The following is a 26026-nucleotide window of genomic DNA, read 5'->3' as shown; positions in this document are numbered from 1 at the left end:
AACTCTCGAGTCTTTAGGTGTAGATATTTCCTCTCCTCTTTGGGGATCCGAAGCGCTTAGGACTAATCCGGATGTGATTCGTAAAGTACATGAGGGGTATGTGCAGGGGGGTGCAGATTTGGTGGAGACTGCAACGTACGTACTTAGTCATTCCAGTCATCTCCAGCGGAGTATGTGGTAGCAAACTTGATGGGGCGGAGAAGGAGAGTTGTCAACATATTCATATCATTGGAGTCTGAAAGTTCTAATAAAATGTGTCGGACAACAGATACCAACTCACACCTCAAAACCTATGCGACCATCTCCACTGCCCTAGGGAAGAGGCTGAATGTATTCTCTGTTCAGGGGTCAAACTGGTCGCTTCCTGTATCGCCTCTTGCTCTTCTCGCAATGAGGAACATAACACAAAAAGTAAAGGCGGTAACAAAAGCAAAGTCGTACTCTCCTTCGGACCTTACGGCTCGACTCTCCAACCTGGCCAAGAATATGGTGGTATCTATCCCCCTCCTTTTGGGCCTTCAACATCTACCAATGCTTTCCCTCCCGACTCTAATGATGAAGAGGAAGCAGCTATCCAAGCGCTTGCGTATCACCACTTGGATAAGCTCGAGGCGATCAGTCACGATGGAGCGGCTTGGCGGGAGGTGGAGTGGATAGCATTTGAGACGATACCTGTTTTACATGAAGTCCGTGGTATCAGGCGGGCAATGGCGATATTGAGGGGGAAACTTTCTGCCCTCTATGCTGATGGGGATAATATTGACTTGTGGTGGGAGAAAAAGTTCTGGATAACCAGTCCCTTCCCAATGGGACAACACCCCCAACTCCTTCCTGATGGTTCGCACGCTTCCATCCCACAGGTGATCCACTCCCTCTTCTCCGGACCTGATCCCATCCCCAACGGAATCGGAATCAACTGCACTAATCCGTCTTACCTCCATTTTCTCTCCTCGTCATTTACTTCTCACCTTCCTTTTGAGTTTTTCGGTAAAGTGGAAATGGTGATATACCCTGATGGGGGACAGATGTATGATACCACCACCAGAGCGTGGGTTGTAGCCCCTCAGAGTCCGGAGAATGCTGAGAAATGGGCAGAGGTCGTTGGTGATGTGGCGAAAGGAGTAAGAGGAGCAGAGAGGGAAGGGAAAGGGGTTTGGAAGGGAGTCGTTGTAGGTGGGTGTTGTAAATCGTCTTTCGACGAGATTCGCGCATTGAGAAGGTTTGTAGACAGTCAATAGTCATGCATAGTAAAAGTCTTGGGACCATCACGGCGTCCATTCGTTAATTATGTACATTAGTCGCGACGATTTTGAAGCAAGTCGGCCACATTACAGTTGCACTTTATCCAATCCTTCTCCAATTTCATCCACACCTGCCTTTGGTAACTTCAACACTTCCACTTTCTTACCCAATCCAGGCCAAGGTTTACCATGTCGACTACTCGATGATGAAGAGCGTCTGTGGGCCGGGGCACGAACAGGAAGGTTTGAGAGTTGAGTCATTACGCTGTATACCCAGTTGGGGTCTGTGAGGGGAGAGAGGTCTGAGGGTTTCTCAAGGAACTACATGGTGTATCAGTTTGTGCCCCGAGTACCGCCTATCACAAACATACCTGCTTTACGGTGTTATAACCTGCTTCCATACCCGAAACTTCTCTTATTATTTCGTCACTGCCAAACGCATGATATATTCGGACATCATAAATTCTGAATAAGACGTTGTCGACGCGGACAAAGAGGCGCGCGAGAATGAAGAAGGAGTGAGGCATAACTCTCTATTGCGATTAGCAAATGTTAGCTAACAAAGTTTGCACCAGGAAACTGAGTACGGAGCGTACAATACGAGCATTGAGAATTGATTCGCCGTTGTCGTGCAATTCATCCTCATATAAAGGAACATCCTCGTAATATAAGATTTGGTCCAAGACGGGATCTTGACGAGCTAATAATGAAAGGGGAAGGGAGTGAGTTGATGATGGTTCGAATGTCTAAAGTCATCATTTCGTTAGCCGCTGCTAATTAAAGGTCACGACAAGAAAAGATACTAACAGATGGCCCAGCAACTGACCCAGCGTAGCATGTGGAATATGTCCAATCATGAGGCTTTACAGGTTTAGATGGGACGGGGACGTCAAATACTCCGGCAGCGGGTAATGAAGTGCTTTCTGTGGTTGCCCATGATCTATCACCATCAGATAGTCAATATCCCAAATGTTTTGCGCAACATCGAGACTAAGGAACACTTACTTGTTCTTTCCCCATTTCTCCGCCATACTAACCAACACACCACCTCCAACTCTGTCTTCCCAGCCTTCTCCTGTCGCAACACCTGCTAGAGCATCTAGTGTCTTGAAGCTCAGGTTTACACGCGCCTCCGTAGATACAGCAATATACCTAGATGCAGCTGTCGAATCTAATGGGGAAGCGGTCGTGGGATTGTATACAAGAGAGAGCGAGTTGTTACCGAATGTCATTTCTGGTAAAGGGAGATTTAGTGATTTCTCAGCACTTTGAGCGGGTTTACTATTAGCCAAATAATCATTCATCAAAGAAGATGGACTTACGCCTCAATCTCTTTGCCGTTCAGTATGGGTTTCTTTGTGGAGACTATGGACCAAGGGCCAATGGTAATGGAGTGGACATTGCGGCCTGTTTGGACCGAGTACGGGGGGTTGTTCGTACGTTGCTCAGGGAGTTTTGCTGTAGCTGATGTGATAGGCGGTAGATGGGACATAATATATGTTGATCATATATAAAGACGATGATTCGAAAGTATACGTATGTACGGCATCGATCATATTGACTGAAGTATTATGTATTTGGACCAGCTTATGGCCGCTTCCCACGGTCGTTCAAGCAGGGCCCCTTTGGTAATAACAACAGATCGGGACACCCCGGCAACTCCATATCCTCTTTCCAAAACAACAGCGATAAACCTCTACATCTGTAATCTACATATCAGTATGCCAGTAACCCCAGCTCCTACACTTGGGAAGCGGTCATCGGCAGACGCTGACCTTCATACTCCATCTTCCCGCAAACATCTGTCGACCCTTACCTCCACCGTCACCTCTCTCGAACGAACAAATCATATCCTTCAGCAGCGCGAATCTCGTCTAGCCGCTCAAATCGAGGAACAGAGGCTGGAGATCGAGCGTCTCAAGAATGAAAGATATGAGCTCTTTGAAGCTAAGGTAGAAGAGAGACGGAAAGGGGAAGAGGCGGAACAGCGGTGGGCCGAAGACAGGCTGGTTTTGACCGGAGAAGTGGCTCTGCTTCGAGAAAGGAATCTTGCATTAACCAACAGCCTGGAAGAGCTTCGCTCACGGCACACAATTCTATCAACCAGACATACAAGTCTAGCGCAGTCAAGCGAGAATGAAATTAGTCTTCTGCAAGCGAGAACAGCCGAACTTGAGAAGGAACGTAATAGCTTGAAAGCGTGGGAGAACAAGGCGAAGAGTCTGAGCGTAGAGCTGGAAGAGGAAAGGGCTAGAAAGGGGATTGAAGACCGTGAAAGAAAGACAGATGACGCTTTGCAAAAGGAAGTCAAACGTAAGTCTTCCCATCTTCCTGCGATCACAACTTTGACACTGGACCCAGGACAATCGGTCAATCTTGCGGCTGTTTGGCGAGAAAATGAAGCTCTCAAGTCCGAAGTACACACTCTCCGACACGAGAAGAAGAGTATAGATGGCGTTGAGCGGGCCGCCAAAGAAGTTGAAAGAGCTTTGCACGAGGAGATTCGGGTACTGCAAGAGCAGCTTGAACGCGCAAGACGAGATATGGAGTGAGTTTGTCTCCCCTTTTTGGGTGTGACGTGGCTCTGACTTGGTTAACAGCTCTCTCACGCAAACTCTCCCCGATCCTGCCTCTACCGAACCATCCGAGATAGCCACCCTTCGCGCTCGCCTTTCCACCCTCTCCAACCTCCATTCTCAAACAACAACCTCACTCGTTCAGCGCGATTCTACCATTCGTGACCTTCGAGCCCGTCTTGCTGATCTTGCAGGTAGTTCAAAAGATGCCGTGGGCGAAATGAGCCGACGTGCTACAGAAGCCGAGAGGGAATTGAGATGGGCCAAGGAAGGGAGAGAAAGCGCAGAGCGGAGGGAAGGGTTGGTCAGGGAGGAGCTCGAGGCGATGAGACGACAGTTTGCGGCAGCATCTGGAACTTTCGGCGGACCAAGTGACCCGGAGAGGGTAAAGGAACTGGAAAGTTTGGTGCAGTCGTACAAAACCACTTTGGAGGAGATACATCGTGATTCTCGCGATGCGGAAGAGCGGATTGCCAAGGGTATGGGGCTCGTTAAATCCCAGGATCTTGACAAGGCTCAAGAAAAAATCTCTCAGCTGGAAGAGGGTAAGGGCTCATCATTTTATTTAACGTGCCGGTCCACTAATCAAAAAATTTTGGAAACAGAGATTGCAGACCTATCATCTTCAGTTTCCTATTTGACATCCTCCAACACCGCCCTCAACGCTGAAGTCGCCAATCTCATGCAACGCGTCGTTTCTGGAGAATTCAACCCCGCCTATGAACGATGTCTTGAACTTCGTAACAATCCTGCACAAAAAATATGGGGTATAAGGAAACAAGAACTAGAGGACCTGAAAGCCGAGAATGGAGAGTTATTAGAGAGATTGGCAGAGCTGGACGGGTTATTGGCCGAGTCTCAGGCGGGTGCGGGTGCAAGTGCGAGTGCGAGTGCAAGTGTGGGCGCAGGAGGCGGAGGGGCTCCTGCGCATGAAAGAATGGTACCGAGGAGCAGTTATGATAGGTTAAAGACGGAGAAGGAAGAGCTTGAAAAGGCCCATGCTAAACGTCTCCAACGTCTCAAAGAGGTTGGTATTCGTTTTCCTGACTTCCATTTACTCATCACTAACTTTCGATTCTTTTCCATCAGATTTTTACACACAAATCTAAAGAATTCCTCGAAGCAGTCTACTCTCTCCTCGGCTGGCGAATCAAATTCGACGAGTCAGGATCCGACATCCGTCTCACAAGCATGTATGCGCCCAAGGGCAAGAATGGTCTCACCATCAAATTTACAAGTTCCGAAGGACATTTTGGTACTATGCAGATGAGCGGGATGATGGCGAGGAGTTTGGAGGAAAGCAGGCAGTTTTGGGTAGTTGAAAGGCAGAGTATCCCTGGGTTTTTGGCACAAGTGACGACGGAGATGTTTGAGAAGACTACAGTAAGTTTTTTATTTAAGTAAATGGATAGAGCACTAATGAGTGATTAGATTGGACGAGCAGCTGGGTATGTCGGGCTTGGATAAGATTTGCTAGATGTAAAAAGTCAAAAGGTACGAGAAGCAATCAAAAGTCTTTATGGGCAGGTACTTTTTTTCTTCTGCTTTTTTCTTCATGCTTTGGGATAGACTGTCACAATCCAAATGTATATGTCGGGGATCAAGGCATACGTCTGTAGCATCTACTGGTACATCTTTCTGTGAAAACAGCTTTTCAAACTTGTAAAAACACCCGATTACATCTCCCCGCACTCTGCTATCCTGACTTGCAATTTCGGTCTGTTTATGATTCTTTCGTCAGCGTCTGAACCATCAAGCATCCTCATACCATCCCAAGTTACTTTCTGTCCCCGCATACTTGATCGAAAAGCGAAAAGGAAGCGGGAAAAAAAAAGAAAGCCGACTCACCTGTTGTTAGCGCCAGTGGGGACGTTCTCAATCTTCCTGACGGTCAATAAACCATCAATGACTCGGCCAAAGACGCAGTGCTTGCCGTCAAGGAATTCGGCAGGGGCGGTAGTGATGAAGAACTATTGAGAGCACCAAAAACATTTCAGTTTCCTCCATCATTACTTGCTTCGAGCGGGTGGGATTGTAATTCGGAGGCTTACCTGGCATCCATTGGTGTTCGGTCCCGAATTCGCCTGTGGGAAGGTTTATTCGCATCAGCTACCTGTTCCTCACTTTTGCCTTCCATATCACGCTTTCGCTCACGTCCCTCGAGAAGTACGTGAAGAAAAGGGGATGGGAATGAGGAATCAATATAAACGTACCATACTCAACAACCCAGGTCCTGTATGCTTCACCTTGAAGTTCTCATCTTCAAACTGTGCGCCATAGATTGAGAATGATCCAGTACCATCCCCTCTGACAAAGTCTCCGCCTTGAACCATGAATTGTGGGATTCTGGGGTTCCGTGGGTAAGATGAGCAGGGGAGATAATATCGTGGTTTTTTTTTTTCCGTGGAAATAACAAAAGGTTACAGGAGTCGAATTTGAGGGGGGTTACACGATAAGGGTGAGCTCAATTCCGTGTGATATTATAGGAGTCATATAGCGTACACTCTATATCAAGAGTGTCAGCAGAACTCGGGAGATGGATTCTGCAGGGGTGAGACATTACCTGTGGAAAGTAGCCTTCTTATAGCCTTGAGGCACAGAGTTGATTCTAAAAGCTCAACGCAGTCAGCTAATACTGCTTCCTCTTTCCATCCGCCGATTTCCCACTGAGCACGAAGGGGTATAATGATGCAAGAAAAACATACCGGTGCTCGCCTGTACATAATTGCCTAAAGTTTTCTGCTGTCCTACGGTACCAAATCGGGACAATGATCAGCTCTCACCCCGCCCTTCTCCCCCGCTCGTCTCTCCATTTTCCGCCACAAAATGATACGCACTTGGGGGTAATGTCATCAAACAACTCTAAATCAACCACAATCAGTCCATTACCACTCACATCTTGGTCGGGATAGTCGGAGAAGGAAAGTGTAAGTGTTTAAAACGTACCCATCTTGATCCGGCCGGCGGGAGTGTCTCCGATGGAGATGTCGAAGAAGACGATAGGCCTCGTATGGCCTGCTGGAGGATCGATTGAGGACATTTGCGATTATACAAAGAAATCGTCGTGGTGTGGCCCGAGTTGAACAGAGAGGGAAATGGGGTTGAAAGTCAGTGTTCCCGTTCGATGGAAAGAGGTGAATAAAACATGATGACGTTGGCAGATATGGATGGGTTTTTTTTTGAAAAAAAAAGGTGGTCTTGACCAAAAATAGTGAAATTTCTATGCAGTATACATTTATCTGTACATACAGGCATAAACCAAAAAAAATCGAAGCTCAAATGTCTGCCGACCCACACCAGAACGTTATTTTCCCCTCGGAAGAAATCCCAGAAGATGCTATAGACGTCAAAGGCCCCGATTTCAACAAGCCAATCGACCTGGAAGCGCTGCTGAAGAGTTACGAGACGATCGGGTTCCAGGCGACGGGTTTGGCTAGAGCGATCCGGGTGGTCGATGAAATGGCAAGTTTTGATGCTCACCCTCTAGGAGTTACTGACGGGGGTTTGTTGGAATGAAACAGAGAAAACGCCGTACCGACCCGGATGAACCGCTCACCCTCTTCATTGGCTATACCTCCAACCTCATCTCATCAGGTCTCCGTGAAATCCTCAAGTTTCTCGCTCAACACAAGCTCGTGGATTGTTTTGTGACAACGGCCGGGGGTGTGGAGGAAGATTTTATAAAATGTTTGGGAAAGACGATCTTGGGAGACTTTCATTTGGATGGTGCGGGATTAAGGAAGAAGGGGTAGGTCTTTTTTTGGTATCTTTTTGGAGGCGGGGCTAATGAGAGTCTACAGGCTGAACAGAATAGGAAATCTGCTCGTCCCCAACTCTAACTACTGTGCATTTGAAGACTGGGTTGTACCCATCTTGGACAAGATGGTCGAGGAGCAGGAAGAACAAGGTGTCAAGTGGAGTCCTAGCTCTGTCATCCGTCGATTGGGCAAGGAGATTAATAATGAGGACAGTGTTTACTATTGGTGCTACAAGGTATGCCTTAAAGCGGAGAATGCAATAAAAGCTGGGGCAAGCTGATTGATTGGGTTTCTTTTTTAGAATGATATCCCAGTTTTCTGTCCGGCCCTCACAGACGGTTCTTTAGGCGATATGCTGTACTTTCACACGTACAAGTCATCCCCTCTCCAACTGAACATTGACATTGTGGCCGATATCAGACGGCTGAACGATATGAGCGTCAAGTCAAAAAAGGCTGGTATGATCATCCTTGGTGGAGGTGTCTGCAAGCACCAAATTGCAAATGCAATGCTGTTTGTGCGTCGTTCGCCTTGTTTCGACCTGGAATAATTTGCTGATAATGGAGCAGAGGAATGGTGCCGATTACGCGGTGTACATTAACACCGGCCAGGAGGTGGGTGGATCGTCTTGGAAGTGAATGATGCGCGGACTAATTGGAGACAACGCAGTACGACGGTTCAGATTCTGGTGCTCGACCTGATGAAGCAGTATCATGGGGTAAGATCCGTGCTGGTGCCGAGAGTGTCAAGGTGGGCTTTTCTCTCCGTTATTGCTGGAGGATAGATGCTCATCTGGAGAAAAAGGTGTACGCAGATGCGACGTTGGTGTTCCCGTTGGTGGTGGCTGCGACATTTGGCAGGGCGCACTGGGCGGAGCAAGGGGAGAAGGCAGCGTAGGATAGGGTGTACCCGTCGGTGCATCGTGTACTAGTAGATGCATTAGATATATAGTTGTTGTATGCATGCTCTTTGCATATAGAGTGACGCGTAAATTCGCTGCGGCTGTTCTGATTTATTACGCCGCGCCAATTCTTTCGTTGTTTCCACCGTCTCCTGCATCTCCCCAGGCCGACTATGCTGCCTCCGCCCAAGTCAGCCGCGGTGCAGATCGTCCGTCCACCGTCGCCGTCGTCGGAGAAGGCCAAGGAGAAGGAGAAGAAACACTCCCCGGAGAAGCGGGGTGCGTCGCCTGTTTGCCAGAGACCGCGAGCTGACAACGAGCAGAAACTGCCCAGAGGATATGCCGCAATGTCATGATCTACGGGTAAGCTGGCCAGGAGAGCGGTGTGCATGCGCTGACCGGGCGACAGCTACTGCAAGTACCAGGACCAGGGTGTAAGTGCATCCGTCTGCGTGAGCTCGGCGTGCTGACTGTCCGCCAGTGCATCTACTACCATCCGCCCGTACGCCCGACACTGCGCTGCTGCCACTGAAGCTGACCTGTTACTAGGCTGGAGCAGACCCATCCACGCCCCAGAACAGCAGCCCAGTCGCCCACGCCCCGACGCCCTCCGCCCCCACCCCTCTCGCCGGCACTCCAGCCAGAGAGAAGCCGACCTTGAGCATCGAACATCTCGCCGCTCCCGTATTCGTTCCAAAGGGTCTTGACTCCTCTCCCAGAGCAAGCACTCCAAGCGTACCGACCCCCAGCGCCCCCACGCCTCCCGTCTGGCCGTCCCTTCCCTCGACGGGACTTTTACCTCGCCAGGACGTCCAGGTGTCCGCCCAGCCGAGCCATGCCCAGCTGAGTGCTACGGCGTCCCCGATGGCATACGATGATCCCTCGCATATCGCGCTCTCTGCCGCCCATGCCCACGCCCAGGCTCAAGCGCTGACGCACGGTATCCTTGACCCGCACGCCCATGCACCTCCCGTCGACCAGAGCATGTACCTCCCACCTCGTCAACCGCTCGATTACAATCTCTACGCAGCACCGCTCCCGAGCATCGGTGGGAATCCGCTTTACCCAACTCACCCGCACGCGTTCTTCGTGAGCGATGATTTGAGAAGAGCGATCCAGGCGAAGCAGGAGGCTGTCTATGCAGGGGCGAATGGCGCTTCCGCGCCCGGGCTGCCGCAAGAACTGGGCGTGTATCACTCTCTCATTCCACTCCCCCTCCCCGCGCCTACCGCCCAATGCCCCCCTACCCAATCCCAGCCCTCAAAAGTATACGGCCTGCCCTCCCCCGTCTACCGCGCGACTTCTGAGGTGGACGGGAATACGTATTGTCTGCGAAGGGTGGAGGGGTTCAAGTTGGTCAATCAGCTTGCATTTGCATCGATGGATACCTGGAGACGGATGAGGCATCCAAACATCGTCGGGCTAAAGGAAGCGTTTACAACAAAAACCTTTGGTGATAACTCGTTAATCATGGTGTATGATTACCACCCTCTGTCTACAACCCTCTACGACGAATACCTCTCACCCAATCCCCCGGAACCATCTCCCGCTTCCGCCCTCGCTAACCAACCTCCCAAACGACGTTCATCACCGCCCGAGCGGATTCTCTGGTCCTATGTCACCCAAATCGCCAACGCCCTCAAGGCAATCCACAGTTCCGGCCTCGCCGTGCGGAACCTCGATGCGAGCAAGATTTTGTTGACTGGGAAGAACAGGATCAGGTTGAATGGTTGTGGGGTGTGGGACGTGTTGGCGTTTGATAACAAAACCCCTGTGCAGGCATTCCAACAAGAAGATTTGCTCTCTTTTGGGAAACTCATCATTTCCCTCACTTGCGACTTTTTCCAACCTACACTTCCTTTTTCCCTTCCGCTCGAACATATTTCCAGACACTACTCCTCCGATCTCAGTAATCTCATACTGTACCTGATCAGCAAGCCGGCACAGGGGCAAATCAAGAGTATCGATGAGGTGGTCAAGATGATGGGGCCTAGGATATTAAACGAGCTGGATGCTGTTCAGAGGTATGTCCTTGAGCTTCTCCCACTTCAATCTCTAGCGAGGAAAAAAAACTGATATCGCGTATTGCTGTTACATTAGCTATGCAGATGTGTTGGAGAATGAGTTGGGGGCCGAAGTAGAGAATGGACGTATCGTAAGATTGTTGACCAAATTGGGTTTCATCAATGAACGAGCAGAGTATGTCAAATTCCTCCCCCCCCTTCCCACTCCCCTATACTATTCTGTTTGTGGAAATTTCGCTAATTCGCCATGGTATCAGGTTTGAATTGGACCCCCGTTGGTCTGATACGGGCGACAGATACATCCTCAAACTTTTCAGGGATTATGTCTTTCACAGCGTCGGAGTGGATGGAAAGCCAATTTTGGACCTTAGTCATGTGTTGGTTTGTTTGAACAAGGTACGTCTCTTTTATTCATCAAAACGACAATCCCTTGTTTTCACCTTTATAACTTCAACTCTCGGAAAGAAAAAAAAAGGTACTGATTTGCTAAATCACAGTTGGATGCCGGTTTGGACGAAAGGGTCATGCTCGTCTCACGGGATGACCAAAGTTGTCTTGTCGTTAGCTATAGAGAAATTAAGCATTGTATTGAGGCTGCTTTCAAGTGAGTTTTCTTTTCAAAAATCCATCCATTCGTAATCAGAATAGTACAGCTCATCAGAATACCTCTGTTTTGCCCAATTAGCGAGCTGAAGAATGCGGGTAATAACCACCGAGTTCACCGATAGCCTTGTTTGATTTCCTTTTCGTAGGAGGATGAAAGACAAAGGGGTACTTGATGGGCAAGATTGTGGTAGATCTTGGTCTGCAGGATTGTTGTAGAATGGATAGAGATGACAAATGCCTTTGTTTTCTCTCTTAATAGCGTTTGATTACAACCACTAAAAACGTTCAACACGAGGAGGAAAAAACAGTAGAAAAACATGCATCTTGTTAGCTTCTTCCTCGTTTCGATTAACAAACTCCCGCCATCACGCTGTTTGGATTCAGTTGTTTCTTAAAGCGCATAACAATGATCAGGTTCGAGGTGCGGATTAAACTCATATTATACATCTATAGTGCTGTAGAGATGGTGTAAATCAACAATACAAAATATCAGACATAGATCATTCCTCTTCCTCTTGTCTCCTGATTCCCGCCTCCAGCTTCTCCCTCTCCATCATCCTCATTCTCGACAACGTCATGCTCTCAAACTCCTGCCGTCTCCGGTCTTCCTCGCTCTTGGCAGATTTCTTCTGAGCATGTTTCGCTAAAAGGTCCGCCATACTGACCTCACCGTCACTCGCAGCAAAGAAATCAGGCGCTGAAGTGAACGACGGCGGGGAAGCAGGTGTTGAAGTTGTCGTGGGTATTGTGAAGGATGTCTTTGGTGGCGCATACCCATTGGCATTATTTATTTGCTGATCCCCGCCACTAGCAGCGGGAGACGGTCTCCGTCCAGGCTTCTGCGTCTCCGCCGCCCATGCAACCCATGCCGGCACCTCCCCGCTTCCAAACTTGGCTTTTACCCCTTCCATTCCCCGACCGGTCTCATGATCCATCCAGCACGCATAACACCCACCCCAATTCCCACTCGCAAACTCTACAATCGCTTTCCGGCTTTTGGGCTTCTTCTTCTTGCCGTCTTTACTTTCTGCTGCTTGCTGTGATAAAGGGACAGGAGGGAGGATAAGATGGGCGATAGGGCCGTACGATGTGGTGAGGCGTGTCTGAAGGTCAGAAGAAGTTATGGTCGATGAAGCGGGGAGGGTAAGGAGGATGGTGAGGTCTTCAGGTGTTATGGTGGGCTTGTCCTTGATTCCACCGGTAGGTTCTGATGTAGCCGTCTCTGGCGCTTTTGGCGCTTGAGCAGTAGCAGTAGCAGCAGCAGCGGCTGCTGCAGCTGCACGCTTTTGCGCTTCCTCCAACAATCGCCGTCCAGCATCCTTGACGGTTTCTTCGTCTGCCTGCTGCTGCCGTCTCTTGACCTGCTCAACTTTTTGCTTTTTGGCTTCTTCTTCCCTCGCTACAAGCGCCTATGTAGTCATACTTATCAGCGACCATCCTGATGAAAAGAAACGAAAAAAAAAGAAGGAGCGTACATCGACCATCGCTTTACGCTTTTTATCCATCTCTGCATATCGCTCCTTTTTTTTCCTATCAGTTTCGAGCTGGTTATCCACATAATTGCGTTTGGCCTGATCTTGAAAGATACCGAGAGATAATGATAGTTGATGGAATATTACAGCTATTCCAAATGACGTTAATTTCTTCATACTCGTTTAATTGATGCATAAATGACATACCAGCTCCAGGGTCAGGATTCTATACAATAGATTCATCAGCACATGGCAGTTGTGGATCATAAATGGGCGAAAACGTACCTTGTCCGGATGATACTTGAGCGACTTTTTACGAAACGCCCGTTCAGCCTCTTTGGTTGTTGCCCCGGCTCCAATTCCAAGGACAACATAGGGATCGAGAGCCGATTCTTCTTCCGAGAGAATGGGGGGCATGGTCGCTACCTTAGACCTTTTTAATTCATGAATGTGAGATGCAGAAAGAATCCAATATTTAGTTGTTCGTTTGTCCTGCGTGGTCGACTGTCGCTGTCGCCACCCATCAAACAGTGAATATATAGTATTACGTAATGTACAATGCCTTCTAAGCAGATTAAATATTGCCAGAGCAAGGATTCCGTCCGGAAAGACGTGACAGAGATTATATTTTACATCAGGCGTTTTACTAACTACTAACCCATTATAGGAAATCATTGTAGGATTAAGCCAAGAAAAGGTTTCTACCTCCTTTTATCAACCTCTTCAATATGTCTCATATGTTTACGCCGGAGTCCGGTGAGTGTCTACCATCTGCTATCGACTATGTTAGTAGCTAATCCGAGACGCCTGCGATTGTTAAAGCAGACTCTCATAATTCATCTGGCGATACAAGAACCGATCACATGTCAAGCTCGAAGACTCTCGTTTCAGAACAGGAAAGCCTCTCGTTTCAACTCTCTCATAGTCATCAGTCAGCGTCAGCTGCATTTTGTCAGTGTAAGCCTACTTTCCAGAACATTGATGCCGTGCCAATACCCATGACATATGTGTCTGATGTGCCATCTTAGTAGCAGCAGCATCGTCATCTTCAGCTGCAATTAGGCCAAGCGATTCCCTGTCTGGTCCATCTATGTTCAATCACACACCGCTGCCCATCAACTCCTGTTCTGATGACTCTCAACCATTGGCGAATAAGCGCAACTCGAGCATGCTTACACAAAATCCCAAGATCAGTAAAGCGTCCAGTTGGCGCTCATTTTTTCCAAATCGCTCCCCTTCATCACTCGACTCACCCATTCCTACATTACCGACAAAAAATACTTCTAAAGAAAGCAATGCTTCAAAGCGACGAAAGTTGTTTTTAAATGCACCATCAGCGCCATCTTCTATTCCTCCCCCTCGCAAAATCCCCATAAAGTCTACCATCTCTAAAGCCTCTTTGTCATTTTTAAATGCACCATCAACGCCATCTTCTATTCCTCCCCCTCGCAAAATCCCCATAAAGTCTACCATCTCTAAAGCCTCTTTGTCATTTTTAAATGCACCATCAACGCCATCTTCTATTCCTCCCCCTAGCAAAATCCCCATAAAGTCTACCATCTCTAAAGCCTCTTTGTCATTCCTCACAAATAAGCCGGAGGCTAAACGACCTCAAAAGCAAAAGCGGCAGAGGTCTTCAGCAGCTCCATCTGGAAATACTTCTGCTCTGGTGGCAAAATGTTTGCCTAAAGAAACATCCGAGAAGATGCCATTCTTGAAACCTTCCACTCGACAAAGGCCGGGACGTTATGATCCTCATGTTGAGAAGCAGCATGGTACTCACGCGGAGGAGAGATCAACGAAAACGCCACAGACTGGATCACATGCGCATGCTTCGGCAAGTTCCCCTTCGTCCAACTCCAACCTTTCGTCGTTCGCACCACCTTCCTCTACTTCTCATTAGGTTCTCGTATTACAAACGGTCGATTCATCATCTGCGATTGCCACACTTTCTCCACCTTACGGGAAGATTGTACGATGTCGCTCAATTTGAAGTAGGGCCGGTACAGGAGGATAATGACGGCTTTCCTTTCGTTCCAGACGACTACGTTGAAAGATTGGAGGATTATATGCCAGGAGAAACTGATGGATGCGAACACGACTCTCCTTCTTTGTTACGAGATATTCGGAAGGATGGGCGCTTTGCGGGACCAGAACAGAACTTTTCAAGCGGCGAGCATAATCCATCCTCTTCATTTGCACACAGTCAATTACTTGGAGGCAGAGTGTGAATGATCACTGTGCCAGTAACGAACCGCTGGAGTCTGTAATCCATTCTAGGAGAAGGGACTCTGAGAACGATGAGCTAGATGAAGATATAAGTCCCACAAAAAACAACAACCATATGGAGATATATCTCAGGGGTATTGAGGAAGGATGGGTATTAATGATCTATGCGTTTGAAGGCCTATGAGTGATTCAAGGTGTTGTTGATGTAGGTAATTCAATGTCAGCGATTCAATAAAAGATCCTCCACTAAGCGTCTGTTGTAGCAAACGAATTACTGTCATCTCCGGCATCAACCAACTTATGCCCTTGTAACTGTAAGCTGGAAAGAGCAACTTTACGAAGTGCATCAATGTCTCTTTATTCGACAATTACCGAAGCTTTTCCAAATAGCCCCCCAAGCATCAACCCCTTCACTTGCATACCTTTTGGCCAGCGATATTAGACCGCCAGCGAACGCAGCGAACGTCTTGCTTCTTTTTTTTTCCGCTCAAGCTACCGGCGCGTCCATTGGTGCAGTCCATGATACCGGGCGCAGGATCTTTTTCAACTTTCCCCCCCGTTTATCCTGGACGATATGGTTACCTTTGCCCAAGGAGGCGAAGCCACTGCAGCAGTCGACATGGTCGCTTCAATCCCGGTTAACATTAAGAAAGAGTTGAGGTTTTCGTGCCTACTTAAACCATATCTTGTGCTGCTCGACGCTGCTGTGCAGAAGGGTCGCAAGACATGGGAAACTTTAGTCGAAAACGCTTCTGTGACACAGGATCTTCCTCCAGCATGGCGACTCAAGGTGATGGAAATAGATGAGAGAAGTCCCTTTTCCAGGCATGATGGATCTCTTGTAGGAGAGTACAACTCTGCTGGCGTATGCCTCGGCCTTCCTAAAAGGATCGATCGGCCAGTCTATTCTCATCCCGACATGCGGGATGACGCCAGGAGAAAGGTGCTATTTGGAGACTCAACACATGATGTTCGGAAGAAGACCGATGGTGATGTCTGTTCAAAATATTTTGATACGTATGTTATCTGCCGATTATTTTAAAAAGTTGAGAAACTAATATCACCCTTACAGATGGCTTGCTGACGTCGGTCGGACTGGTGGTATAGCAGGGATGTGGTGTCCTCATGGCATCTGTCTCGGTTATCACATCATGCTCACGGCTGAAGGACGTAACGACTTCTTCTCGATGTTACGTTGTTTTCGAAAAACAGCTCCGAAGGTAAGCAAGGGAATGTCCACCTGACCGGGGGAACACTACAACTGATTTTGCCATGATTAAGATTGTCATCTACGATTATGCCTGCCATCTGGGACCGTTGCACTATCCGCGATCCGACCTTCTTTAGCGACACACGGTTTGTGGTAATCTCAAACTATGGGGGACGATATGCTGATTGCCATATCAGCTTCCTTGTCGATGAGTTCCACGCCAGTGGACATACATCATGTGCCGTCTCCAGTTCATTCGCTGTCGCAGCCAAAGCAGACCCTACATTAGCTCACGTTAATAGTGTTGAAAGAGTGATCCAACCGCGGAGAATAAGGATGATTAAGCGAGGTTAGGGTTCCGAGGCGCAGTAGAATGTTTTTTCCATAGACAATCTATATACGCTTTATTCCTCCTTTCTTCTTCATGCAACGTAGAAACTCTACCCGTAACCGCTAGCCATACCTGAATTGTGACAAATAGTAGTGCTGCAGAGGGTGGGCACTCCGTACTAAAAAAAATTAAAAAAAATCACTCATGTACATTGACGAAGCGCACTTTTCCATCACGCTGTACGCGATGATTCAAATATACAACTGTCGCGTTATGCTTCGGTCAAAGCAAGACAAGCCCATCTGGATTCCATGAGAAAGAAGTAAGCCCTAGTTTTACCTAAAGGAAAGCCGAATGCACATCGACAAGCCTCCGATCAGACATTTTTGGCAGATATGCATACAATGACCCAAACGGTCTCTCTTTCAATTACTTTCCCTCAGTCCAGCTGACACTTTCAACTACTTTCCATGACCTTCGACTTCAACTCGAGGATCTCCCCATCAACTCCGGAGTGACTGTCGACCCTTCGGTTCATTGCCTCGTAAATGCTTTCCAGCCTTTTGCTTCAAGCGCCGGTCTCGCTCTCGCATTAATCTCTCAGCTTCCTTGCCCTTTTCAAGCAAAGCTTTGGGGCCTGAGGGATCAGACTCCTGGCCCCATTTTACCACTCCCATCAAAATCCTTTTCACAGCAACAGAAGGGCCAGCAACCGGTAAGTAACTGACGTTTACATCGCTGTGACCTTCGCTGTGGATGAGATCCGGGTCTACAACCTCCGGCTCTTGGATATGCTGTCGGGCGGCTTCAAGCAAATATTCCTCGGGAACACCGCCCTTGGAGCAAAATCCGGGACAGATATACATCTCATGGAAGGGAAAAGTCGGCCGCTCATTGCGGTCTCGGTGAACAGCTGGGTTGCGTGTACAAGTCAGTCGTTCCTCGCCTACTTCTTAGAGAAGGATATAAGGCGGCCTACTTACTGATACATTATAAAGACTTGAGCCCCTGTGAGCTTACAGATCTTCGCAATCTAAATATGGATAAGTATTTCAGTATTTACCATTGTTCAGGGGATGTTGCACTCACGGATCTCAGAATTGTCCATTTGAGGGCCTGATAGCGAGTCTTCCGAACGCTAATGTCCTCCAGCAGTTCGATCTTATCCAGCTTCTTCTCCGTTTCTAGCCCCAAAATAGAAATCAGACTTGGACAGAGGACAATGTGCTCGTTCGTTCTCGTCTTCGTTCGTTCCTCTTCTCCGCATATCTCTTTCGACGGAATCAAATTCACCCTATCCTGCCTATGAGGAGAAGGGCCTCTGTATAAAAGGCAATCGGCCAGATTGCTATGCAATCTTCCAATGGAAATGGTTAATAGCCTTGCTTATAGGCGCGTTTTTATTAAGGTTTATAAGTATTACTTTGGAGATGAAGGAGGTGGGAAATTCAGACTCCGCCAGTAGGTTTTCGTGCAGCCGCTTCTGGCGCTCTTGCCGCTCGAGCAGCAGTAGCAGCGGCGGCTATTGCAGCTGCACGCTTTTGCGCTTCCTCCAACATCCGCCGTCCGGCATCCTTGATAGCCTCTTCGTCTGCCTGTACCTGCTGCTGCCATCTCTTGACCTGCTCAACTTTTTGCTTTTTGGCTTCTTCTTCCCTCGCTACAAGCGCCTATGTAGTCATACTTATCAGCGACCATCCTGATGAAAAGAAACGAAAAAAAAGAAGGAACGTACATCGACCATCGCTTTACGCTTCTTATCCATCTCTGCATATCGCTGCTTTTTTTTCCTATCAATTTCAAGCTGGTTATCCACATAATTGCGTTTGGCCTGATCTTGAAAGATACCGAGAGACAATGATAGCTGATGGAATATTACAGCTATTCCAAATGACGTTAATTTCTTCATACTCGTTTAATTGATGCATAGATGACATACCAGCTTCAGGTGCAGGATTCTATACAATAGATTCATCAGCACATGGCAGTTGTGAATCATAAATGGGCAAAAACGTACCTTGTCCGGATGATACTTGAGCGACTTCTTACGAAACGCCCGTTCAGCCTCTTTGGTTGTTGCCCCGGCTCCAATTCCAAGGACAACATAGGGATCGAGAGCCGATTCTTCTTCCGAGAGAATGGGGGGCATGGTCGCTACCTTAGACCTTTTTAATTCTTGAATGTGAGATGCAGAAAGAATCCAATATTTAGTTGTTCGTTCGCGTTTGTCCTGCGTGGTCGACTGTCGCTGTTGCCACCCAAAACAGTGAATACACCACAGTATTACGTAATGTACGATGCCTTCTAAGTTCTAAGTAAATAAGTATCTATTGCCAGAGCATGGATTCAAATGATTCCCAGTCACTCCAATTCAGATCAGGAGGGAATATCCAGTCCTGATTGTCTACATCATATTTTTCCGTCCCCTGGTCTACGACCCTGCCAGGACGATCAGGCATCGTCACGTCTCTCTCTGTATACGGATCGGTAACTGCTTCGTCATCTACCTGATCCTGGTGTTGATCATCAGCGACAGCTCTTGCGCGCAACGCCCTCAACCCTTGCAAAGCCCTAAAATTCAGACCTCCCTCTACTTCTTCACTGGTCATCATCCCTAATGCCCCAATTGCTGTGTCCAGATGCCCCAGCCTCTCATCCCTGGGGATAGTATACTCATGCTCTGCATCATGGGATGATAAAAGACTAAAAGCCATGACGACCCCCGAGTTGAAGACTTTGACTCCAAATGTCCAGAGGTTGAGAGCATGACCATCAGACCATCTGAAAAGGAGGTGATTGATATATGATTTCGAGGTGATGATGAGGTTACGGGCACGAAGGAGGGCGTTGACAGAAGCATATGTACGAATACCCGGACATTCAGAGCGCATGACGGGGCGTAATAGTTGCAGCGCGAGGTAATCTGTGCCCATCGATATGACACAAGCCCGAGGATAGACCCAGGGGGGTTCGTTGATCCCAGGAACGCGGTCTACTCGAAGATGCGGTTCGAGTGAGTCTGTGTAGCTGTCTAATTCTTGAAGACATTCGTCAAGTTTTACAACAGGAGGCTCGTTATCGTATTTTCTTCTGAGCTCATTGATCTTTGAGAGGGTAGGAATGAAGCGAATTTTGGCACTGATGAACGACCGTTCGGGCATGACATCGGCAGAGAAGCTTCTCGAGGATCCGTCAAGGGAATCATCGGGCATAGTTTCCGGCAGTCGAACGGTGGTTTCAATGGAAGATACCATGGATTTGACACCCAGATTGTTTGCTAGTAAGCTGAGCGAACAGTTAGCACTAGTTTTGGGAGTTTATCTAACGACTTGCCCATCTGAAATGACTATCTGCCACCATTCCCGTCTCCTCATTTCCGCTTCGAAGGGATCAATCTTGGGATCTAATTCTGTCGGTTCCCTCTCCAGTTGAAGATACAATGCCGCATGGAGCACTTTCCCCATCCAGATCCACGACTGTGCTACTGAAGTGCCTTTATCATACAGATACCGTATGACTTGCAGATGAAGCGCATGGACATAATCCAAACAGATATGGTCTATGCCAGATTTACTCTCGATGAAAAGCATTACCCGATTATAAAGATCATCAAAATCCACATGTTGGGTTTCCGGAGGGATCTCTATCTTTCCGGGGATCTTTTTGGTGTATCTCGCCCCGATAGCCAGGGCAGCGAATACACCGCACAATAACGAGCCTTCTCTAATATCGACATGACCAGGTAGTCGGCTCAGCACATCCAGCGCCCGCCGTCTGAAGGACGGCATATGTGTCGTACCAAACATGATGTCAAATTGAGCAAAATGCTCAAGAAATTCTTCGCATCCTGGAAGCGGTGGGAGAGAAGAGAGAAGGGAACGCCAGCAGTCGTCAGCGGTGGCATTAGGGCTAGAGTGGGATTGTATGCTAGGTGATTGCGAATGGGAAGGTTGCGCCAATAGGTCGGAGACTTGCTTCTCCAGTTGCTTCACTCTGTTCTCCAACACATTCGTACTTTCATTGCCGGAAGAGCCATCTCGTCTGTGCTCAACGTCCCGCCGCTTAGTTTGCTCCCTTGTTCTGGTACATATTTAGCATGGCCATTTGCTGCAGGTGCGCCGCCACTCACGTCTCGCTGGGGAAAGGATTATACACGCACTCGTTCCCTAGGAGTGCCCGCTTGCATGCCCCACAGGGTTTTTCCAAATCGCATTTGAGTTTTTGCTGCTTGCACCGTAAACATACGATGATCGGCCGAATTCGTCTTTTAGGTGGTATACAAAGATCATCGCCGACCGAGTCTGTCGGTGTTGGTAAGGCGGTGGAAATGGATCTCTTGCGTGGGCCGTACATGGGTTAAATGGTGTTAATTGTTTTCGCTTTTTCTCTTTCTATTCTGGATCAATAAATAAATTACAAGATCGATTATGATCTGAGGATTGATATCTGATAAACCAAGGAACGAAGACGAGGACAAGCGAACCTCACTCATGGTAACCGATCACGTGACCTTTTCACCGGCGCCGAGATAAACTGAGGACCGGCGATAAGTAAAGAGTCAAGCTGCGAAAAAATGATTATAAAACCGTACAACCTTGCCCTCTGAGCAGCATCAAGCCCAAGGAAAAGAGTCCAACCAGCCATCATGAGTGATGCTCAAGCCTATTTCATTGAGCAGCCGACTGAAGCGGGGCCCAAGATGATTGATCTCATCGAGAAACAAGCACCAGGAGATAACCCGGCGGTGGGCGACCAGGAATTAACGGCGGCGCCTCCCACCTCTTTCCCGCAAGGACCTCCACCCCCTCCGGACGGAGGATTCCATGCCTGGGCAACTGTGGCCGGCTCATTCCTCGCGATGTTTGTTCAATTCGGCTTAGGTGAGTCCTGTTGTCCATATTTTGGAAAGGCGAAAAGCTGATTAGGGATCAACTTAGCCAACAGTTTCGGTGTATTCCAATCGTATTATGAGGAGAATCAGCTTTCAAACTTATCGTCTTCGAAGATCAGTTGGATCGGTGGTCTGCAACAATTCTTGCTGTTCTTTGGCGTAAGCCAACCCTTCCTCCAAACCCAGGTATACCATGCCTGACAATGTGAATAGGGTTTGTTCACCGGAAGGATCTTTGATGCTCATGGAGCCCATATCCTTCTGTTACCCGGATCTCTCATTCTCACCACCAGTCTCATGTTAACTTCACGTAGTTTACTTCCATCGGACTTGAACCTGTACCAGTGCTGATTATCATCTTGGTAGTGTGTTACGATTACTACCAATTCATCCTTTGTCAAGGAATCTTTTTCGGCATTGGCTCGAGCTTGGTATTTCATTCTGGTATCGCTGTACCTGCCCAATGGTTCGCCAAACGACGAGCGCTTGCTATGGGTATCGCAGTCAGTGGTTCAGGGCTCGGGGGTACCCTATGGCCGATTGCTTTGAACAGGATGTTCAATGATATTGGTAGGTTGTTCCATTTCTTTTCATAGCTTCAATGAGAGGTAACAGATTACTTATAAAGTGTACCTTCTTCGTAGGATTTGGCTGGACGCTCCGTACAGTTGGGTTCATCAGCCTCTTCCTCCTTACTCTATCCAACCTCCTTATCCGTACCCGCCTTCCACGAAGGAATCCAGTTCCATGGAATGCCTATTTGCAACACCTCAAAGACATTCCTTTTGTTCTCTTTGCCTTTTCTGTAGCATTCGTCTTCTTCGGGTAGGTACTTGAAGCTTCGCACCTTGGTTGCGAGCACGATTTGCTGACAATATTTTTTCTTTCTTGGTAGTTTGTTCACGCCGTTCTTCTATGTCACCACCAATGCCGCTCGAGTAGGCACCTCCAGTGCTATCACTTTTTATTGTTTGTCATTCATCAATGCCGGATCGACGATTGGTCGTTTGCTCGCTGGCGCGGGTGATTATATCGGGAGGTACGCCGTTTCCGCTTTCTCATGTAAATCCCTCCCCTCACAAAAACTAAAAAACTCACACATTCTTCAGGATGAATCTCGCCATCTTTTCCTCCCTCGTCTCCGGCATCCTCCTCCTCGCTTTCTGGATCCCCCTCTCCACTGCTCCCGCCATCATCGGCTTCTCCGTCGTCTATGGCTTCTTTGCCGGTCTATTCATCTCCCTCATACCAGCGTGTATCGGACAAATCTCACATCATCACGAGGTTGGACTCCGGCTCGGTCTCGCATGGGGAATCGCATCCGTCTTTGCCCTCTTTGGACCGCCGATTAGTGGAGCGTTGATCTCGAATTATGGAGGGGGAGCGAAGGGGTATGAGATGGCCGGGGTGTTTAGTGGGGTGGTGGTGCTTGCCGGGACCGTATTTGCGGCTGGTTCGAGATTTTGTTTGAACAGAGAGGTGTTTGCGGTGATGTAGAGGCCGGGAATACGTATAAATTTATATTTAATCTAATGATGCGCGACATTTTCGTTTAGATCATAGTGGTATTTAGAATAGAAATTAATAGAGCGATGTGTGAATGATTGGCAGTACATCCTGAGAGAATAGGTGCACCGTATTGGATAACAGAAAGTTGTATCTGAAAAGAAAGTTGTATCTGAAAAGAAAAGACAGATCAGTAAATAAGGAAAGCTTGAAACTTGTCCGAAATACTGAAGAAAAAAAAAAAACAGATCGCGACGAATAGCGAAATAGCTATCCTCCCATTTTGCCTTAATAATCGCCCTTGTCAACAGATTGTCGTCGTCTCTCCTCCCTTATCTCCCTCTTCACTTCTCCCAATCCCCCAAACCCCCTTCCAACTCTCCCCCGCCAAGCCCCTCCAATGCGTACTCCTCTCCCTGCTCTCCTCGTACGTATCGCCCTCAGACCAGTACACCTATCTCGAACCGCGATTTTGCCTTCGCCAGTGAACAACAACAAGAGTGTGATTACAAGGACCATGTCCGCTGCTGCCTCCACTTCTACTTCAAGGGGTAGATCGCCTACCCGTGTCCCCGGCCCTGTTGAGACTACCATCCAGCAAAAAGTGCGTCCCCATTCGTTTTACATGGGGAAGAAGCTGACAAAAGGGTTTTTATTTTTATTTTTATTTTTATTTTTGGTATTCAACAATTTTCGCGCACAAGTAGATTATCGAAGCGTTCAATCCTGTCTTGTTGAGGGTGTATAACGACTCGCATAAACATTCCCACCATGCTGCTATGCGTGCGCAAGGAGGCGGGAGCGGTGAAACTCGTATGTTCCCCTTCTCTCTTTTTTTCTTCAGGTAAAACAATTCACAAACTCAATCTTACGTTCAATCTTTGCATTTTTCACAAACCCAAAAATCAAAACCATGGGAATTAGATTTCGCGATCCATCTCGTATCCGAATCATTCAAAGGCAAAACCGCCATCGCCCGACATCGGATGGTCAACGCTTTGCTCAAACCTGAATTTGATGAGCGCGGTTTGCATGCTCTGAGTTTGAGGTTGAAGACGCCGGAAGAATGGGAGAAGGAAGGTGGTGGGGAGATGAGATGAGATGTGGCGCCTTTTGCAAGTCTTCTTCTCTTCCCTTGCCTTTTCCTCGTAATGGACAAATATCGGTGAATGAGGGCTGAAAGGTTGTCTATGACCAATTAGATTGTTTATAATGCACACAATGTTGTACAATTTTCTTGCTCCAACAGATTAAAATTCCTAGACCAGAACATAGGATGAGAACTAGGATATGCTGATTTCTGGCATATGAATAGACAAGACTATAAAGCAAAAAAAGAGCTACAGACAACTAAAACAATGATATGGCAACGTTCAACCCCTGATGATGAATACTGATACTGCTACTGATATTGGCACTGGCAAGGATAATGGTAGATGGCAAAGTATATAAGAAAACAAGAGAAAAAATGGAAGAAATATCCTATTATGTACAGGTTGTACACATCATACCCCACGCCATCCACGCCCTACCGCCCTAAAGAATGCTTCCAAGACATCTCCATCTTGCCTCCTTTCTCTTCTCTCTAAAGATAACCTCCGGGGAGAAAATAGATTGAAATTGACTGAGGGACGTTTGAATGGGATGGTTCACATGATGACACACCGACAACCGCTTACTTCTTCCTCTGTGGCCGGATGGGACCGACGACTGAGAGAACGTGCAATCGCCGAAGGTTTCTTTGCTTCTACAGAAAAAACAGGAGTAGGAAATCAGCAAATCGAGTTTTAATGATGATAATGAAACATGGGTAATTTTTTGACTTACCATCGTCTTTGATAGAGAAAGATCTGACCGAAATGTGGATGACGGTGGGAATATCAGAGGAGGTTGTCAGAGGCAGGTTGTTGGCTATATCATTCACATTTAGTCAGCTCTTGTCAACTTTTCCTACCACACCATATGAATGAGAATAGCAGCTCACAGCTCAAAGTAGAATCATCCTGTAATATCCGACCGCTATAAAGCAATCTCAGATAATTAGGCGAAGGAGGTTGAGCGGGGTCTGTCCATTCTGTTCCCGGTACCCGTACTCGTCAGCTCCCATTTTTGAGATGTTAAAAACAAGCAAAAGCACCTTTAGGCCACGAACTCCATATCAGCTCCTTGACACGCCCCACGGTCGTCTCGGGACCGAAAGAGAATACATGACTTTGGCCGGAGATGATTAGCGCTTTGACATGGACCTGTTCAGTACGATGCAAAATAGTCAGTCTGCTGTAATTACGTAGATTTCGAGAAAAGGCCCAGCCGGGACGCACCTTGGGAAACGTGATAGAGTCGTGAGATATTTCTAGTTTCGGCGGGTCGGAGGCAGCTAGAGGGTGGGTCGATGATAGATGTGGGTCTGCGGCGCTCATGTTTCTTGTCGAGTTCCGGATGGGTGGCTAAGAACGGCCAATGGTCGGTGGCAAAAAAGAGGGGATGGGAAGAGGTCTTATTGATGGAAGAGAAAAGGAGGAGCGAGCGTCCAGCAGATAGGATGAAGAGGGCGTACGTAAGAGAGAGCTGCGCTGGTGAAGATGTGGTAGCAATGGAAGCAAAATAAAAGCGTTTCGTGTTTGTGCGACGAACTGTTGTGGTTGCGTCCACGGGAGATGACGTCGACTGTGGTGGGTAGTGAGTAAGCGGCGGGTGGCGAAAAGTGAAGCTGGGGATGGAAGGAGGGATGGAAGGCAAGGCAAAGGCAGGCGATGAAAGGCAGGCGGGGCCAGACGTGCAGCGGGATGTTCTTGGAATGTCTTAGGACAGGATGGAAGGGCGCAAGTGATCGAGTTAGCACATCCGGGGCCCGTCCCGCCCCGACATATATCGCACCGGACGACACCGCACCGAGATCTGTAAGGTGATAAAATAGCACCAGTCCATCCATCCACTCCGCTGCTGCTATTCCAAGCTATCCAAACTGCAGGCTGTGGCCCCGCCACTATACACTATACTGACTGCACAAACAATATCTGTTATGACACAACAATGCACTTCTTGCCTTGAGACCCTTCTTTCCCGTCACCCTGACGCGCCCTCCCACAGTCGCCGCATCCATCGTCACATCCCCTTCTTCTAGTACCTCCTCCCCTTCATCCTCTTCAGGTATCCCCCGGCCCTCTCACCGCCACCATCACCAGCAACAGTGATGGACTTTCCGGCCATATCAGACCCCTAATGCTTGCGGTCAACTGCGCGTCCATCGGTCTGGGCGTTCCGGCCGTTCCGACCGTCCC

General features: G+C 48.1%; 14 protein-coding genes across 14 annotated transcripts in view; 8 read left to right on the top strand and 6 right to left on the bottom strand.

Moving 5' to 3' along the window:
* The window catches only part of CNJ02520 (homocysteine S-methyltransferase, putative), a 1501-nt gene extending 234 nt beyond the window's left edge, over positions 1-1267 (top strand). Inside the window, exons 2-3 of the mRNA XM_567543.2 lie at positions 1-135; positions 269-1267. The exon at positions 1-135 is cut by the window's left edge and continues 5 nt beyond it. Coding sequence (XP_567543.1) covers positions 1-135; positions 269-1238 — 1105 coding nt within the window. The 3' untranslated portion in view covers positions 1239-1267. The remainder of the gene's footprint in view (positions 136-268) is intronic.
* Positions 211-2772, bottom strand: CNJ02510 (signal transduction-related protein, putative). The gene is made up of 6 exons (XM_567542.2): positions 2564-2772; positions 2247-2522; positions 2049-2181; positions 1838-1987; positions 1613-1774; positions 211-1562 (listed from the first exon to the last, which is right to left on the bottom strand). Exons 1-6 carry the CDS (start codon positions 2731-2733, stop codon positions 1329-1331), a joined length of 1125 nt encoding a protein of 374 aa, XP_567542.1. The 5' UTR covers positions 2734-2772; the 3' UTR covers positions 211-1328.
* Positions 2773-2919: 147 nt separating this feature from the next.
* CNJ02500 (mitotic spindle checkpoint-related protein, putative) lies at positions 2920-5407 on the top strand. The gene is made up of 6 exons (XM_024657984.1): positions 2920-3554; positions 3603-3789; positions 3842-4362; positions 4423-4844; positions 4907-5200; positions 5249-5407. The coding sequence occupies exons 1-6, from the start codon at positions 2963-2965 to the stop codon at positions 5282-5284; spliced, it is 2052 nt and encodes a 683-aa protein (XP_024513680.1). The 5' UTR covers positions 2920-2962; the 3' UTR covers positions 5285-5407.
* A 31-nt stretch (positions 5408-5438) lies between these two features.
* Positions 5439-6962, bottom strand: CNJ02490 (conserved hypothetical protein). Its single transcript, XM_567540.2, has 9 exons — positions 6764-6962; positions 6655-6679; positions 6523-6564; positions 6381-6425; positions 6320-6322; positions 6031-6163; positions 5869-5901; positions 5666-5787; positions 5439-5536 (listed from the first exon to the last, which is right to left on the bottom strand). The coding sequence occupies exons 1-9, from the start codon at positions 6855-6857 to the stop codon at positions 5494-5496; spliced, it is 540 nt and encodes a 179-aa protein (XP_567540.1). The 5' UTR covers positions 6858-6962; the 3' UTR covers positions 5439-5493.
* Positions 6963-7058: 96 nt separating this feature from the next.
* Positions 7059-8560, top strand: CNJ02480 (deoxyhypusine synthase, putative). The gene is made up of 7 exons (XM_024657983.1): positions 7059-7279; positions 7339-7565; positions 7618-7810; positions 7877-8092; positions 8145-8189; positions 8245-8325; positions 8380-8560. Exons 1-7 carry the CDS (start codon positions 7097-7099, stop codon positions 8470-8472), a joined length of 1038 nt encoding a protein of 345 aa, XP_024513647.1. The 5' UTR covers positions 7059-7096; the 3' UTR covers positions 8473-8560.
* A 52-nt stretch (positions 8561-8612) lies between these two features.
* On the top strand, positions 8613-11440 carry CNJ02470 (poly(A)-specific ribonuclease, putative). Its single transcript, XM_567539.2, has 9 exons — positions 8613-8755; positions 8800-8839; positions 8886-8910; positions 8958-8978; positions 9026-10500; positions 10577-10675; positions 10758-10896; positions 10998-11104; positions 11186-11440. Exons 1-9 carry the CDS (start codon positions 8650-8652, stop codon positions 11226-11228), a joined length of 2055 nt encoding a protein of 684 aa, XP_567539.1. The 5' UTR covers positions 8613-8649; the 3' UTR covers positions 11229-11440.
* Positions 11441-11530: 90 nt separating this feature from the next.
* CNJ02460 (hypothetical protein) lies at positions 11531-13033 on the bottom strand. The gene is made up of 4 exons (XM_024657982.1): positions 12864-13033; positions 12786-12804; positions 12582-12727; positions 11531-12515 (listed from the first exon to the last, which is right to left on the bottom strand). The coding sequence occupies exons 1-4, from the start codon at positions 12993-12995 to the stop codon at positions 11607-11609; spliced, it is 1206 nt and encodes a 401-aa protein (XP_024513679.1). The 5' UTR covers positions 12996-13033; the 3' UTR covers positions 11531-11606.
* Positions 13034-13192: 159 nt separating this feature from the next.
* CNJ02455 (hypothetical protein) lies at positions 13193-14515 on the top strand. The gene is made up of 3 exons (XM_024658775.1): positions 13193-13334; positions 13404-13535; positions 13610-14515. The coding sequence occupies exons 1-3, from the start codon at positions 13307-13309 to the stop codon at positions 14479-14481; spliced, it is 1032 nt and encodes a 343-aa protein (XP_024514455.1). The 5' UTR covers positions 13193-13306; the 3' UTR covers positions 14482-14515.
* Positions 14516-14589: 74 nt separating this feature from the next.
* On the top strand, positions 14590-16706 carry CNJ02450 (expressed protein). The gene is made up of 5 exons (XM_024657981.1): positions 14590-15012; positions 15071-15824; positions 15880-16027; positions 16089-16163; positions 16215-16706. Exons 2-4 carry the CDS (start codon positions 15382-15384, stop codon positions 16152-16154), a joined length of 657 nt encoding a protein of 218 aa, XP_024513678.1. The 5' UTR covers positions 14590-15012; positions 15071-15381; the 3' UTR covers positions 16155-16163; positions 16215-16706.
* A 47-nt stretch (positions 16707-16753) lies between these two features.
* CNJ02440 (hypothetical protein) lies at positions 16754-18524 on the bottom strand. Its single transcript, XM_024657980.1, has 6 exons — positions 18366-18524; positions 18288-18306; positions 18084-18229; positions 17438-18018; positions 17332-17381; positions 16754-17261 (listed from the first exon to the last, which is right to left on the bottom strand). The coding sequence occupies exons 1-4, from the start codon at positions 18495-18497 to the stop codon at positions 17797-17799; spliced, it is 519 nt and encodes a 172-aa protein (XP_024513677.1). The 5' UTR covers positions 18498-18524; the 3' UTR covers positions 16754-17261; positions 17332-17381; positions 17438-17796.
* Positions 18525-18624: 100 nt separating this feature from the next.
* CNJ02435 (hypothetical protein) lies at positions 18625-20772 on the bottom strand. Its single transcript, XM_024658774.1, has 3 exons — positions 20478-20772; positions 19682-20422; positions 18625-19633 (listed from the first exon to the last, which is right to left on the bottom strand). The coding sequence occupies exons 1-3, from the start codon at positions 20699-20701 to the stop codon at positions 18676-18678; spliced, it is 1923 nt and encodes a 640-aa protein (XP_024514454.1). The 5' UTR covers positions 20702-20772; the 3' UTR covers positions 18625-18675.
* Positions 20773-20927: 155 nt separating this feature from the next.
* Positions 20928-22847, top strand: CNJ02430 (transporter, putative). The gene is made up of 7 exons (XM_567535.2): positions 20928-21228; positions 21286-21398; positions 21453-21549; positions 21606-21809; positions 21884-22064; positions 22135-22278; positions 22349-22847. The coding sequence occupies exons 1-7, from the start codon at positions 20994-20996 to the stop codon at positions 22734-22736; spliced, it is 1362 nt and encodes a 453-aa protein (XP_567535.1). The 5' UTR covers positions 20928-20993; the 3' UTR covers positions 22737-22847.
* Positions 22848-23033: 186 nt separating this feature from the next.
* CNJ02420 (conserved hypothetical protein) lies at positions 23034-23954 on the top strand. The gene is made up of 3 exons (XM_567534.2): positions 23034-23349; positions 23453-23558; positions 23670-23954. Exons 1-3 carry the CDS (start codon positions 23146-23148, stop codon positions 23843-23845), a joined length of 486 nt encoding a protein of 161 aa, XP_567534.1. The 5' UTR covers positions 23034-23145; the 3' UTR covers positions 23846-23954.
* Positions 23955-24018: 64 nt separating this feature from the next.
* CNJ02410 (expressed protein) lies at positions 24019-25624 on the bottom strand. Its single transcript, XM_567533.2, has 5 exons — positions 25067-25624; positions 24883-24991; positions 24730-24819; positions 24573-24656; positions 24019-24492 (listed from the first exon to the last, which is right to left on the bottom strand). Exons 1-5 carry the CDS (start codon positions 25163-25165, stop codon positions 24395-24397), a joined length of 480 nt encoding a protein of 159 aa, XP_567533.1. The 5' UTR covers positions 25166-25624; the 3' UTR covers positions 24019-24394.
* Positions 25625-26026: the final 402 nt, after the last annotated feature.

The sequence above is a fragment of the Cryptococcus neoformans genome (assembly GCF_000091045.1).
Source record: "Cryptococcus neoformans var. neoformans JEC21 chromosome 10 sequence".
NCBI lineage: Eukaryota > Fungi > Basidiomycota > Tremellomycetes > Tremellales > Cryptococcaceae > Cryptococcus > Cryptococcus deneoformans.
The sequence above is the reverse complement of the archived record's forward strand: the minus strand, read 5'-3'. Positions and strand labels throughout refer to the sequence as shown.

Excerpts from the sequence above, each read along its gene's own strand:
- CNJ02450 (XM_024657981.1), top strand. The coding sequence starts at position 15,382 with ATGGTTACCTTTGCCCAAGGAGGCGAAGCCACTGCAGCAGTCGACATG. Across the intron at positions 15,825-15,879 it reads TGTTCAAAATATTTTGATAC|ATGGCTTGCTGACGTCGGTC; the intron begins GTATGTTATCTG and ends TCACCCTTACAG. Across the intron at positions 16,028-16,088 it reads TTCGAAAAACAGCTCCGAAG|ATTGTCATCTACGATTATGC; the intron begins GTAAGCAAGGGA and ends GCCATGATTAAG.
- CNJ02480 (XM_024657983.1), top strand. The coding sequence starts at position 7,097 with ATGTCTGCCGACCCACACCAGAACGTTATTTTCCCCTCGGAAGAAATC. Across the intron at positions 8,093-8,144 it reads TTGCAAATGCAATGCTGTTT|AGGAATGGTGCCGATTACGC; the intron begins GTGCGTCGTTCG and ends ATAATGGAGCAG. Across the intron at positions 8,326-8,379 it reads CTGGTGCCGAGAGTGTCAAG|GTGTACGCAGATGCGACGTT; the intron begins GTGGGCTTTTCT and ends CTGGAGAAAAAG.
- CNJ02460 (XM_024657982.1), bottom strand. The coding sequence starts at position 12,995 with ATGCCCCCCATTCTCTCGGAAGAAGAATCGGCTCTCGATCCCTATGTT. Across the intron at positions 12,516-12,581 it reads AGCGTAAAGCGATGGTCGAT|GCGCTTGTAGCGAGGGAAGA; the intron begins GTACGCTCCTTC and ends ATGACTACATAG.
- CNJ02490 (XM_567540.2), bottom strand. The coding sequence starts at position 6,857 with ATGTCCTCAATCGATCCTCCAGCAGGCCATACGAGGCCTATCGTCTTC. Across the intron at positions 6,565-6,654 it reads TTTGATGACATTACCCCCAA|GACAGCAGAAAACTTTAGGC; the intron begins GTGCGTATCATT and ends TTGGTACCGTAG. Across the intron at positions 5,902-6,030 it reads GACCTGGGTTGTTGAGTATG|GCGAATTCGGGACCGAACAC; the intron begins GTACGTTTATAT and ends ACCTTCCCACAG.
- CNJ02420 (XM_567534.2), top strand. The coding sequence starts at position 23,146 with ATGCGTACTCCTCTCCCTGCTCTCCTCGTACGTATCGCCCTCAGACCA. Across the intron at positions 23,350-23,452 it reads AGACTACCATCCAGCAAAAA|ATTATCGAAGCGTTCAATCC; the intron begins GTGCGTCCCCAT and ends GCGCACAAGTAG. Across the intron at positions 23,559-23,669 it reads AGGCGGGAGCGGTGAAACTC|ATTTCGCGATCCATCTCGTA; the intron begins GTATGTTCCCCT and ends CATGGGAATTAG.
- CNJ02470 (XM_567539.2), top strand. The coding sequence starts at position 8,650 with ATGCTGCCTCCGCCCAAGTCAGCCGCGGTGCAGATCGTCCGTCCACCG. Across the intron at positions 8,979-9,025 it reads GCATCTACTACCATCCGCCC|GCTGGAGCAGACCCATCCAC; the intron begins GTACGCCCGACA and ends ACCTGTTACTAG. Across the intron at positions 10,897-10,997 it reads TGTTGGTTTGTTTGAACAAG|TTGGATGCCGGTTTGGACGA; the intron begins GTACGTCTCTTT and ends GCTAAATCACAG.
- CNJ02455 (XM_024658775.1), top strand. The coding sequence starts at position 13,307 with ATGTCTCATATGTTTACGCCGGAGTCCG. Across the intron at positions 13,335-13,403 it reads TATGTTTACGCCGGAGTCCG|ACTCTCATAATTCATCTGGC; the intron begins GTGAGTGTCTAC and ends TTGTTAAAGCAG. Across the intron at positions 13,536-13,609 it reads GTCAGCTGCATTTTGTCAGT|CAGCAGCATCGTCATCTTCA; the intron begins GTAAGCCTACTT and ends CCATCTTAGTAG.
- CNJ02435 (XM_024658774.1), bottom strand. The coding sequence starts at position 20,701 with ATGTACGGCCCACGCAAGAGATCCATTTCCACCGCCTTACCAACACCG. Across the intron at positions 20,423-20,477 it reads AATCCTTTCCCCAGCGAGAC|GGAGCAAACTAAGCGGCGGG; the intron begins GTGAGTGGCGGC and ends TACCAGAACAAG. Across the intron at positions 19,634-19,681 it reads CAGATAGTCATTTCAGATGG|CTTACTAGCAAACAATCTGG; the intron begins GCAAGTCGTTAG and ends CTGTTCGCTCAG.
- CNJ02440 (XM_024657980.1), bottom strand. The coding sequence starts at position 18,497 with ATGCCCCCCATTCTCTCGGAAGAAGAATCGGCTCTCGATCCCTATGTT. Across the intron at positions 18,019-18,083 it reads AGCGTAAAGCGATGGTCGAT|GCGCTTGTAGCGAGGGAAGA; the intron begins GTACGTTCCTTC and ends ATGACTACATAG.
- CNJ02500 (XM_024657984.1), top strand. The coding sequence starts at position 2,963 with ATGCCAGTAACCCCAGCTCCTACACTTGGGAAGCGGTCATCGGCAGAC. Across the intron at positions 3,790-3,841 it reads CGCGCAAGACGAGATATGGA|CTCTCTCACGCAAACTCTCC; the intron begins GTGAGTTTGTCT and ends CTTGGTTAACAG. Across the intron at positions 4,363-4,422 it reads AATCTCTCAGCTGGAAGAGG|AGATTGCAGACCTATCATCT; the intron begins GTAAGGGCTCAT and ends TTTTGGAAACAG.
- CNJ02510 (XM_567542.2), bottom strand. The coding sequence starts at position 2,733 with ATGTCCCATCTACCGCCTATCACATCAGCTACAGCAAAACTCCCTGAG. Across the intron at positions 2,523-2,563 it reads AACGGCAAAGAGATTGAGGC|TAAACCCGCTCAAAGTGCTG; the intron begins GTAAGTCCATCT and ends TTTGGCTAATAG. Across the intron at positions 2,182-2,246 it reads GAGAAATGGGGAAAGAACAA|ATCATGGGCAACCACAGAAA; the intron begins GTAAGTGTTCCT and ends TGATGGTGATAG.
- CNJ02410 (XM_567533.2), bottom strand. The coding sequence starts at position 25,165 with ATGAGCGCCGCAGACCCACATCTATCATCGACCCACCCTCTAGCTGCC. Across the intron at positions 24,992-25,066 it reads ACTCTATCACGTTTCCCAAG|GTCCATGTCAAAGCGCTAAT; the intron begins GTGCGTCCCGGC and ends CGTACTGAACAG. Across the intron at positions 24,820-24,882 it reads ATGGAGTTCGTGGCCTAAAG|AATGGACAGACCCCGCTCAA; the intron begins GTGCTTTTGCTT and ends TACCGGGAACAG.
- CNJ02430 (XM_567535.2), top strand. The coding sequence starts at position 20,994 with ATGAGTGATGCTCAAGCCTATTTCATTGAGCAGCCGACTGAAGCGGGG. Across the intron at positions 21,399-21,452 it reads AATTCTTGCTGTTCTTTGGC|GGTTTGTTCACCGGAAGGAT; the intron begins GTAAGCCAACCC and ends CAATGTGAATAG. Across the intron at positions 21,810-21,883 it reads CAGGATGTTCAATGATATTG|GATTTGGCTGGACGCTCCGT; the intron begins GTAGGTTGTTCC and ends CCTTCTTCGTAG.